At 46.4% G+C, this 12,838-nt stretch overlaps 1 protein-coding gene across 2 annotated transcripts in view; it reads right to left on the bottom strand.

Moving 5' to 3' along the window:
- Znf697 (zinc finger protein 697) overlaps positions 1 to 11,888 on the bottom strand; it is a 39,994-nt gene extending 28,106 nt beyond the window's left edge. The window contains exon 1 of one of the 2 annotated variants that reach the window (XM_041638241.1): positions 11,722 to 11,888. In XM_041638241.1, the coding sequence (XP_041494175.1) occupies positions 11,722 to 11,873 (152 nt within the window). In that variant the 5' untranslated portion in view covers positions 11,874 to 11,888. The remainder of the gene's footprint in view (positions 1 to 11,721) is intronic. The other variant, XM_041638242.1, reaches the window with a different exon arrangement.
- Between the last annotated feature and the right edge of the window lie 950 nt (positions 11,889 to 12,838).

Here is a 12,838-nt window from a genome sequence, read left to right as displayed (position 1 = left end):
CAGAGGTTCAGAGTTTCCAGTTTCCTTTAATTGTCTTCTAAAATGTTCGTGCCTTTTAACCTAAAGCCATAGCCTTTTGCTATGACACCAAGGTATAAATCTGTTCCTGCTGTCTCACAGATGCCTGAAGGTTCCTGGGGAAAGTTCTGCTACTGAATCAAGAAATCTGGTCTGGTTAATACAGTCTGCAGAGCCTATTTTGACCCCACCCATTTTCAAGCCCACCAAAAGATAACCTCTCCCTAGAGATGCTTGAGACCACTCCCACAGGGTATTTAAATTGTACCCCAGAAAACAAACCTGTGGTTTTCCAGTCTTTCTTCCCTGTCTCCTCTCTGGGGGACTGGAAGTGCACCTAGGAGTGTTGGTATCCATTAAACCTGGGTTTTTTTCTAATTTGGTTTGACTTGATCTGACTTTGATTACTGCATTGGTGGAAAGGTTTATTGGGGTGCCAAAACTTTCCAAGTACCTAGCATAGGGATTGGAATGCTCCCATAGCTACACCATGGAAGCAGAAACCCAGATAGTTTTCTGCTGAAAGACTACATTTCCAGGCTTCCCTGTGGACTACAGAAGCCATTTCCATCCCATAAGGGTCCACATCTCACACATTTTGTCCATCGTACACGTGGGTGGCAAAGATGCCCCCTTACTATGAATAAACATGGTCCAGCCTAAGGTCAAACCAAGCCTCTCCTTCTTTCCCTTTCCATCTCCCTACAGCTGCCTCTTAATAATGTAACATATGGTTCATTACATTGTAAAGGGATCAGGATTTCAGAGCTTGCACCCACACCCAAAATGTCTCCAACAACAGAGGCAAATAACAATTGCCTGCCCTCAAGGTCTCCCGAACTGAAATACAGGATGTTGTGAACACGAGAGCTTTGAACCTACACCTACCATCCAACAAGTATGGGACCTGCATGCCAGTTCAACTGGTCATGCCCTTTACCCTGGCATTTAACTCTTCCTCTTAGCAAAAGATAATTCCAGCATCTACACACTAACCACTCAGGTTCCCTCATTAAAGGAGGCTGCCAGATACTCTGTTATCAAAGTCACACCTTTGGCAAATGATTCAGCATATCCTAGGGGTGTCTTTCAGTTGTTTTTATATCTGTAGAGTCAACAAATGATTCTATTAAATGATATTCCAAGGCTTTGGATTCTTCAGGAGGAGAAGACTTAGATGAAGCGATTCTCTCCCCCCTGGGCTCATCTGTGGTACTCTGAGATCATAATCAACACACAGAGAGATCCAGGGTCAGTGCCTACAACCTGGATCCTACAAGCAGTCCAGAGGCTTTGACAGTGAAGCTCACGGATGTTTTCTAAGAAATCCCCAAAGCCATTATCTGCTAAAGCTCATTTAATTTGGTTATCTGCTTTATAAATTATGCCTCCAAACAGTAAATCTATTTTTAAATAGAATTATATTAAGAAATATGCTTACTGCTGCTATGTGTGGTGACCTGGAGATTTGTCCTTCAGCAGAAGGAGCAAAGAGTTGACGTTAGCGTTCGTTGTTAATTCAGTCTATGTTGTAAATTATTTCTTAGAGATTTGGCATGGCTGACTGCTTTCATCGTTCATATCTGTTGACTGAGTGTACGGAAGGAGGAGGCAGATCTGTAACAGTTCTGTTAATAGGGTTAGGGTTAGAGGACTTGGTAAGGTGAATCACTTACTGACACGGCAGCCACTGACTCGGGTGGTAACTCAGGATGTTCTAGAACAGTGGTTCTCAACCTGTGGGTCCTGACCCTCTTGGGGGGTCGCACATATCCTGCATATCGGATATTTACATTATAATTCAGGATGGTAGCAAGATAATTTCATGGTCAGGGGTTGCTACAACATGAAGAACTGTACTAAAGGGCCACAGCATTAGAGAGATTGAGAACCAGTCTTCTCGAGTGTTCTAAAGAAGTGCCTTTGGAGAACCTAGACAACAAAGAGGACCCAAAAAGAGACATACATGGATCTAATCTACATGGGAAGTAGAAAAAGACAAGCTCTCCTGAGTAAATTTTGAACATGGGGACCATGGGAGAAGGTAGAAGGGGAGGGGAGAGAAAGGAAGGGGAGCAGAGAAAAATGTATAGCTCAATAAAATCAATTTTTTAAAAAAAAGAAGTGCCTATTGAAGATAAGGCAAAGCAGTCACTATGTCTGGAGTATGTTCAGATTGGAAATTAAAAATTATTCCATTTTGGGAAATATAAATTGCAATTAAATTGTCTCTTGGAATATAGGTATAACAATTTGGTAATTACAGAAATATATATTATTATGGTTTCAAATACTGGTTCTGGTCACTTAAGGTAATAGTCCCATTTTTAAAAAAGTTTTACCTTATCGAATTATTTCTAACCAAAACTTTTGTTTTACTTAAGATACTATTTTTGTTCCTTAAATAACAGTTGGTATTGTTGATATTGAAAACAAATATGTAAAGTTCATCACACGTAAGAGCAAGAAATACGTCTTAGGCACATTCTGTTCGGATTCGTTCCTTAGACACTTGTTTTAACTGACTTGGTTTACACAGCATCCAGGTGCTTGTTGCTTAGGTAGGAGTCTGACTTAACAAACAGCTGATTACAGTCACTCTGTCCTTCTCCAGAAGAACTCTAGTACCTGACCCAGCCAGTTGTCCAACTGCCTCCTAACTGCTATTAATCTTGATATAAGAGATTTCCTCGAGCCACTTTGTCTATTAATGCTCCCCACAAAGTTGTACAGTTGTTACCTCCTGATGCTCCCCTCATTGCCTTTCTGTCAGCCTTGAAGCAGTGACCAAGAGATCGACACCCCCAAATCCATAAAAGCAGTCTGGATGACCTAGGGAACTAATAGACCATGGGCCACCCAACTCATCCCTCTTCTTGCCACGCTGGACATTGTTTGGGGGGACTCAGAGCTAAAGCTGCAGGACTGGAGCCCCCTTTCGCCAACTAGCCTCCCAATCTCAGCAGCTCAGGTCAGCTTAACACCCTTCAGGACCTGCCGACTCTGTGCCTGCTGCAGTACTCCAGGAATGAGAAGGACTGGACCCAACCACCGGGATGAAATCTGTGCCATCTCCACAGAAGATGCTGCTTTCTACACCAACAAATGTTAACTGGTTTGAGACGGCACCTAGAGACAGGGACCAGGAAAAAGTCAACAGTACACCTCCTCCTATACCTCCTCCTATGTATGGGCTTCTAGTTCCCTCCCAGTCTGGCTCCTCCTCTGGATCAATTCTTTCCGTCTTCTTACCCCCTATACTTAAGTTTTTACACTGTCTTTTAAATGTTTTTCTTACGGAACTTCACCCTTTACCCAAACAAAATGTCCCACGTCAGATCTCCCAGTAGTTCTCACCCTGCAACAGCTCTATCTCTTCCCAATACATCTGTAAAAAGACCTTTCAGCTGCTGCGGAGAAACTCTGGCTAAAAGGGACCGTCATCCATCCCTTTCACACCAGTCCAGACACAATCTGTCGCATTACTCTTCTATCTCCTCCTGTTGCTTTCATTTGATGCTCTGTAGCTCCCTGCTGCTTCAACTAGCTCATTTTGGTGACAGTGGGACCAGTCACTATCACCCTGCATCAAATATATGTCCACTTTCTGTCACTGGCCCACTTGGTCGGCTCCATCTCTACCCCTCCCTATGCCTAACCTTCCCAGAAAATCTCTCAGCTTTAATCTGTAAACAGTCATGTATTTACAGCCCTCTAGTGATTATTTCCCAAGTCTCTACAGGAACTGCAGGAGAACAATAGCATGATCCACTACGGCTGATCAAGTTAAGACTCTCCCCTGCTGTGTGGCCAGAGGACCCCTTCTCGATGGACCCAGAACTATCCCCTCCAACACAGCTGTACCATCCCTACCCGTATTTTTTGTTTATATCCTCTCAGAGTCAGGAATGATAACTTCCTGCTAAAGGACTACACTTCCCAGCTCCCCTCATGGACTGCTGAAGTCTCCCTGGCCCTACAAGGGGCAGCATCCCATCTTTCTCTGTGGGTATCTGGCCATCTTCACACACGGATGACAAAGATGCCCACTTGCCATAAGTGGACATGGTCCTGCCTAAGGTCAGACCAAGCCCTTCTTTCTACCTTCTGTCTCTCTACCGCAAAATAATCTTCCAATCTAATCTTTTAAATAATCTAACAGACAGGAGGATCTCTGAGACTCTGGCCAGCTACTCTACCCAGATCAGTGAGCTCCAGGCTCATTGAGAGACCCTGTCTCAAAAATTAAGGTGGAAGAGACTGGACAGATGGCTCAGTAGTTAAGAACACTGGCTGCTCTTTCTGTGGACCCAGGTTCTATTCCCAGCCCCCACACGGTGGCTCACAATCATCTGTAAGTCCAGTCCTAGCACTTCAGAGTGAACCAGGCACACATGTGGTATGCAGACGTACAGACAAAATACCCATACACATTAAAATAAATAATTTTTAAACCATCACTGACATTTGTTTAAAAAAAATTAATCAGATTTTAAACAACTAATGCTGTAGGAAGTCTTACAGCCAGTGGTTACCCACCCACTGGGGCATGACCTCTTATACTATCTAAGCTGATGTAGAGCATGATATAGAGCTTTTCCAGAACCTCTGTTCTGGCTGCAGGATTCGATTTCTGATAACCATTCAAGCAGAGGATTCTGATTCGTGAGTCTACCCTTAAATAAATAACCATGTATTTCTCAATTCTGAGCTAGTGTGGGATGTCTTTAAGCATCCTTCTTCATTTGGCGCCCAATGTGGGGCCCAAACTCACAACCCTAAGAGTAAGAGTTTCATGCTAGCCAGGCAGCTGGGACAAACAAGTGGCCCCTCCTCCAACAAACCAAGGAAGATGCCCAGCATCCACCTCTGGCCTCCACACAAGGGTACACACACACACACACACACACACACACACACACACACTTATCAACACGAATTTAAGATGTACAAAAGATATGAACAGGCATGTACCAAACACACACACACATACTTATCAACACGAATTTAAGATGTACAAAAAATATGAACAGGCATGTACCAAAGAAACCATGCAAATGGTAGATGAACCTATGAAAAACTGTTCAACATCACAGGCTCTGGGGAATGGAGGCAACCCAGCTGAGAGACAGTGCTCCCACCTTCAGGAATATTCAAACCTAAAACTCCCTGTTTCTGCTGATGGAAACAGAGCAGCAGCGAATGGCATTCTCCGGTGGGAAAACACAGCACATTCTTCACAAAGCAAAGCATATTCTTACAGTAAGACCCAGCATTTACACGCCTTGGTATTGATCCGAGCAAGACAAAAGCCTGTCAAAAAAACAAAAACAAACCAACAAAACCTGCACATAAATCCTTACAGCAGCTTTGATCTCAGACTTAAACCTGGAAACAACTGAAATGTCTTTCACGAACTGAATGGATAAACTGTGGCATTCCAGTGACACGCTACACACACATGCAAGTACACAGGCACACACACATACACTTACCCACCCAGCCTCCCACACACTCACATAAACACATCTACCAATCTGTATTTTTTTAAAAAAATGTATATTACTGAAAGAAGCCAATATAAAAATGACTGCATGCTTCAGTCCCATCTCTATGACTCTGGAAAGTGCAAAACTATGGAGAGAGTTGGAAAAAGCAAACCAACCAACAAAATAACAAAGATCAGTGGTTGTCAAGGATTTCAAGGGAGCGATGGACAAAAGAATAAAAAACAGGTGATGTCGGGGGCATCACAGTGTTCCGTGCACTATTATAATGGCACGCAGGTCGTTACACACTTGACAGCTCATAGAGGGCACACCACCCAGAGGAAGCCAGACGTGAACAGGAGACTTTGGGTGATGAGCAGTAACGGTAGCTTACCAAGTGTAGAAAATGCACCATGCTGGAACAGGACGCACTGAGGGTGGAGGAGGCTGTGACAGGGTGGGGGCAGGAGGCACATGGAGACTCTGTACCTTATGCTCAACTCTCCCATGAGCCTGGAAACTGCTCTAAAAATGTCCATTCTTAAATTATGTACAGTTGCATATGCTGCATGTGTGGTTATTTTTTTTAGCTCAGTATATAGGCATTTGTTCATTCCCACATTTCCACTAGGAAAGAAGAGAAATGAAATGTTTAAAAATATAATGGGTTTAATAAATATACAATCAATAAATCTGTATTAAATGTGCCACAAACTACCATTCTTCTAGGTTCTGTGTTGCTAGAGATTATGTCTAATGGATTTATATCAAAGTCCAGTTTTCAACAGCACCCACCATTGTTAGAAGAAATCTTTATTAGTATCTGCTGAGAAGTTACCAAAAAGGCCCAGGGAGAAAATGTGATTCTTTACCAAGGTTCCCAAGTATGACAGCAAAGCAAAACCGTCAACAACTGGGAAGAGCAGACGTTTCAGTAATGCCTTTCACCAAGCGTCAAGCGAAATGTGTTAGCCACATGGCAATGCGTGACATTTCTTAGAAATAAAACCCAGGAAGAATGGTTGCTGCCTTGTAATTCACGACAGGATCCTGGCAAATGTCACAGAAGGCCACATGTATGTAATACGCCTCCTTGAAGAAAGGCCACGCCTAGCCTGCGAATGCGCAGAACATGACCCGCTGTGTAGATAGACACGGCTATCCCATGAACTGCCTGTGGGAAGGCAGGTTCAATCTCGTGACAGCGGACAGCCCTGTCCACTCGTGGAGGAGAGGCTGCTCTGCATCCATACTTGCTGAAGTAAACCCCAAGGCCCTGCTCACTCTCCCTGAGGCGCCATCAGAGAAGCTCCTTCACCCATCTTTCCTTTCTGTATTTCCCTCCCCACTGGCACTTAGGGAGCCCCTATGATTTTCTCAGATGTACGATAAAAAGGCTTTTCCTATTTTCCTAGTCCCAGTGAAGGTGGACAGGCCAGCAAGGGTAGGAACGAAGCAGTGACCACACCCACCCAATCTGAAATCATCAACCTCCACCATCATTCGGAATGATGTTGGCACAAACACACGCAAGCACGGCTCTGCTCTGCATCCTTCCAGCCAGAACTCAGCAGTCAGTCGGGTTGAAAACATGAACGATAACTAAGAAAGGCAACTTCTTTCCTTCCATCTAAAATAAAAGCCAACTGCTAATATTAAAATGTTCCATGCCTCCATTTCTGCATTTTACCCATGACTAACGGTTCACCATGAACAGACTTCTGAAAGTCCGCCACACGCCAGGCTGCGTTCTGGGCATGCAGTCCCTGTCATGCCAATGAACCCCAGGCATTTTAGGCCATGGAGACCGAAGGAGAGCTAAGGACGACCTGGTGTGACCAAGCCAACCTACCCATAAGGGAAGAGACTTAGCCTGGCGGGGACAGAGAAGAATTCAGATAGACTGGTAGAAAACAAAAAACAAAGAAGAAGAAGGATTCTGGGCAAAGTTCTGTGTCCAAAGGCCTTAAGGATTCTATTCTATTCTAAATTTGGTCTTTGCAAATGATGGCCATAGAAAATTAAAGACAAGAAAAAATGTGGTTTGTTGTTGTTGTTTAGCTTGTAAAGGAAAAACCTTGCTTCTCAGGATGAGAACCAGTAGAATGATTTTATAAGCCCAACGATGTTCCTGGATGGAAACCTGCAAATGTGGAGGGCTTTAGAGGAAGAAAGGATGACAACCAAGTCCCTCCCACAGAAACTTTTTTTTTTTTTTAGTTTTTTCGAGACAGGGTTTCTCTGTAGCTTTGGAGCCTCTCCTGGAACTAGCTCTTGTAGACCAGGCTGGGCTTGAACTCACAGAGATCCGCCTGCCTCTGCCTCCCGAGTGCTGGGATTAAAGGTGTGCGCCACCACTGCCCAGCCAGAAACAGTTCTGAAAGCTGTGGTGATTGGCAGACCTACATTCCAGTGCATCTCCAGGGCAGAAGCTGGGGCTCCAGGCAAGCTTCTTGCCGTCGCTCTGTCTTCTGGTTTCCTCATTTTTAGAATGGAGATAATGCTGATAACGTCAGTTATTAGATGAAATAAAGCAATGCATGTAAACTGTCTGGTTTCTCCCGTGTACGTGTGGAGGTGCACATCCAAAAACATGTGTATATGGAGGCCACAGGACAGACGTGGGTGTGATCACTTAGGTGCTGCCCATTTGAGCTAGATCTCTCCATAAACTGGAACTCACCAAGCAGGCTAGACTGCCTGACTTCAGGGATCCTCCTGTCTCTGTTTCCCCAGTGCCAGGATTACATTGCATGCACATGCCATTATGCTAGCTTTTTTTAAACAAGGGTTCTGGGGATCAGATTCATGTCCTTGCACCTGCAAAGCAAGCACTGTACCAACCAACGCATGCATGTCCCCAAACTCGAATGTCTTAGTGTGAGCACTGATGTATTCAATAATGTAATGATTATAAGTCACATGAAAAGAAAGCAAGAAAAATACACAATTATTTGGCATTGGGGAGAAGGAAACAAAGTTTGAGAATGTAATCTGCCCTGTTCTTCCATGTGCTACATTTTGGCCCTAATAGACAACTTAATCTGTAAGAAGGAAGAGGCATGTTCGATGCCTGCCTCAGCTGCAAAGAGCTGGGCAGTCTTGCCTTCTCGTAAACGCTTTAATACTGAGGAAAAAAATCACCTTCTTCTGTGCAGACCTACAAAAATAACTGGCTATGCACTTACATTAATCCATTCCATATGTTGCTAGAGTTTGAAATTCAGGTTGGCGAAGAAGCCCAATGACACAGTTCTCATGAACATCTTTTACTAGACACCATGACAAACGCTTTCAGAGTCTCTTGAGCCAGGAGAAAGGAAAGGTTTCGGTATGCTGCGACCTAGAGCTTTTATTTCCCGTCACAATGAGTCCACCCAAGTCTATGAGAAAGATTCTGTGACTTTCCTATAGAAACCAAGTAAGAGATAAAATAAGCTGAACGTGGGCCAGGGATGTAGCTCACTTGGTAAAGGGCTTGCCAAGTTTGCACCAAGTCCTGGTACGGCATAAAATTAGGTGTCCTGAAACACACCTCTAATCTCAGCATTCACAAGACGGAGACAAGGATGAGAGCCGAGGAGCTGTTCCGTCATCCTTGGCTGCACAGTGAGCTAGAAGGCAGGCCGAACTTCATAAGACCTGATCTATAAATAGAGACAAGATCGTGTATTCTTTCATTTATTTATGAACTTCAAATCAAACATCCTCCGTGCTTCTGTTATAAAGCATCAGGCAGGAAAAAAAAAATACCATTGTCCTCAAGGGTTTGACAACTGAAGGGAGAACGAGTCGAGAGTTCTCACAAGCTGGGAGGGATGTCACCAAAATACAAAGTGCAACGAGGATAAGATTAATACCAACTAGGAATTATTGAAAAGCTCCTATGAGGGAGTTATGGATTGGGATGAAAATAATGGGAGGCAGTGCAGGAATGTGCTGCAGGCCCGTGGGTTGACCTGAGGAACCAATGCTCAAGAACGTGTGTTGCATCTTGGGATGAAAGCCGTTTGTTGCAAGAGACTAGTAGATGATGAAGAAACAACGGTGGAGTGGACAGACCCTGGATATGTCAAGAACTCTGAATGCCAAATTTAGTTGTTAAGCTTACTCAATTACATGAACACTAATAGTACGTGGGTATACTCAGAAACCTGCCAAGAGGCAAAGAAGAAAGGAGAAGCAATGCCTCAGAAAGAACGACTCAAATGTCTCTCAAGTCACCCACATGGAGCTGCGGCCTGGACTGCTGCGTGCTACCCGGGCTTTGTGCGTTCTCCCTTTGGAAACAGACAAGCTCTTTCTTGTCTTACTGTATCCTTTTTAGTAACCAACTTTTACACTTTCTCCTTCCTTCCCCCAGGAGACTAAAAAATTAGGCAGACAAGCAGATTCCGGAGAAATCCAAAGAGCTTTTGGCAGGAGGCAAAGGAATGTTATGGAAATCCATCAGCCTCAGACATGCAGCCTCCAGTGAGGCCACCCTGGTCCCTTCAACCCAGCTCCATCCTCTGAGTTTTCTGATTTCTTGCCACTTGCTCCTTAGCTCCAGTAGTTTTTGAATGACATCACGTTTGTCTCCTGCATGCTCTAGAAGGCAGTCTTTGGGCTTTCCCTTGGTTCAATCTCAGGTTATGTCCTTCTCTCTTGGACCATCAACTTTCCTCCAAGGCTCCTACCTCCAACACACGTAGTCAGTGTGAGCAACTGTAGACTTTTTTCAATAAAAGCCTCTTTCTTCATTTGATCCTAATAACACTGGCTGCCTGGACACCTCCAGTTGGTTCATTCCAACTTCCTTCATGTTTCATTTAACTAGTAACACAGGTGGAAAACCTGTCTCTCCCTTCAAGCCATTTACCTACCCAGGGTCCAGAGCATCCTTCCTCCTGTGAACTTCAGGTAATCCCTCCTCCCCTCTCAAGAGACATTCATTTGGCTTTAAAGTGTATTGTACATTAAGTAATAATGGCAAGTTTCCTTAAGGGAGGGGGTACACATCTGGATATCCGTGGAAGAGCAGAAAGGCAACAGAGGCAGGTGAATATCCGTACAGGCGACTCACTCCAGCTGTGTTCAAACTTGCCCACTTGTCCACCACAGCCCTCAGAGACCACGGACTTGCTAGCCATTGTCTCGCCGCGTTTACCACAGCAGTCTCTTGGGGAGAGACCCACTCTCTGGGAATGCTGACAGCGAACTGTGCCTGACGCAACAGGCAGGATTACAGAGCCATCAAATTAAAGTATGTCTCGAACTCATGTGGAGGGGCAGCTGATTCCCGGGGGGGGAGGGGGGGTAAGAAAATGGAAAATCATGGAAAGTCCCAGAGGAAGTCGTAAAGTCCCATTCTAGAGGCCCGCTACTGTGTCCTCTGACTGTAAGATACACCCAGAGCCCGTGTATCACTGCTTCTCTTCCCCCTCCCTCGTCCCAACATATGCCTCACCCCGGGCCACCTGAGCCTCAACAAGCCCTCTGGCTGCAGGCTCTGTCCACCGCCTGTTCAGGACAAGCCAATGTGAACATTTATAACTGGGGATTCTAGCAACGCCAGACAACGACCCCTCCTGGGCCACCAGCAGCTGCCTAGCCCTGCCTTCCATCCGCAGGTCCTCATTGTGCCTTTTGCCCTGTCTGATCGGAGCCCCTAAACGGTAAGGGGTTGCTATAATCCGAGTCGGGCAGACAGATGAAAGGATAGGTGAACAGACATACGTTTCACAAGGACCCAAATTAACCTGCTTGCAAAGTCCCCACCCTCATCCCCTTTCCTCACAGCAGGGCTCGGGGGCGCTGACAGAGCAGGCAAAGGGAGCGCGATCTCAGCTGGTGCACCGCTGCACACAAAGCCCTTCACCTTCTGCTCGCCTGGCAAGCTCCTCCCTGGGTTTGGTCTCCCAGGGTCTCTGATGCCCCCTTCGGTGGTCCGTGGGACGGTCCCACTCGCTCTATCAGCGCAGTCTCAACCTCTTCCTCCCCGCCCCTCACCGCTGAGCCCAAAGGGAGCTGTGCTCGCTTTAGGGATGCGAGGGCTCCTCATGCGTCCACGGTTCTTGAGCCCACAGGATGGCAGACCGCGGTCCAGTGTGCGGGACACAGCTTCGCGCGGCAGCGCAGCCACAGCAGACATCCCAACCCCCGAGATGGTCAGTCCCAGTGCCCAGTTACCCATCCCCGAAGCGGGCGCGCCGAGACGCAGCGGCGCTCCTACCTGCGATGCGCCGGGCGGCTCCGAGCGCAAAGCCGGAGCCTGGCGCCCGCGCGTCTGCCTGGTGCGGCGGCGGAGCGGCCGCGGGCTGGCACTCGGGCTAGCTGCCCGCTGCCTCCTCGCTGGGGCTTCCTGTGGGGCTGGACAAAAGACATTTCCTGGGAGGAGCGGGGAATGTTCCCAGCATGCCTCGATTTGTAGTTCGCGGGGACTTCCTGCCACCGCAGCAGCTGCAGGGGCCCCAACTCGGACCCCAGGACTGGAGGAGGGGCGCTCCTTGCGTCCCTGGACATAGCTGGACTGGAGTGGCGCGCAGCTGATGGCTGACCCACCGGACGCCGCTGACAGAGCCGCGGTCCTTCAGATGCATGCTGCACGTACCCGCTTGCTACCCTGTGCGCACGATGCAAGCGGCCTTTTCTTTAGAAATGAAGTTTGTGATGGGTTCTCTTCAAGTAAACTTTTCCTTCTCTAATAGGTGGTCTTCCATAATGGGAGATTGAGATGGGGACACACTCTGATACCCAGCCTGGCCAGGCACTCACCCGGACAACTCTCCGCGATTCTCCTTCCTCAGCTTTCAGGCGTGGGCCAAACCGAGTTTGTTGTTTTGTTTGTTTTCTTGTGTGTCAAGGCTCTGCCTTAAAGCCCCCTGCATGCTAGGCAAGTGCTCTGTCCATCTACATCCTGTTTCTCTAACCCAGTGGTTCTCAACCTGCGAGTCGCCACCCCTTTGGTAGTCGAACAACCTTTCAAAGGGCTCACCTAAGACAATCGGAAAACACAGATGTTTACATTATGATCCATAACATTAGCAAAATTACAGTTATGAAGTAGCAATGAAAATTATGTTATGCCTGGGATTCACCACAACGTGAGACTGTATTAAAGTTTCACAACCTGAGGAAGGTTGAGAACCACAGTCAGGATTCAGCTGTGAGTGGTTCAGGAAGAGAACTTGACTGCTCTTCTGGAATTCAGATCCTTAAGGTCTTGGCACTTTGTCCTTAAATCCATAAGGAGCTGATCATTCCCAGATCCTGTCTTGGTGACATCCCTTTCCTCCACTGTTGGCCTCCGCCCAGGCTTCTTTTCAAGAAAATTAATTGAACTGAGAGAT

This window comes from Microtus oregoni, unplaced genomic scaffold, assembly GCF_018167655.1.
Source record: "Microtus oregoni isolate MIOR12 unplaced genomic scaffold, Mior012 000054F_ref0000373, whole genome shotgun sequence".
NCBI classification, from domain to species: domain Eukaryota; kingdom Metazoa; phylum Chordata; class Mammalia; order Rodentia; family Cricetidae; genus Microtus; species Microtus oregoni.
This window is presented reverse-complemented; position numbering and strand designations above follow the sequence as displayed.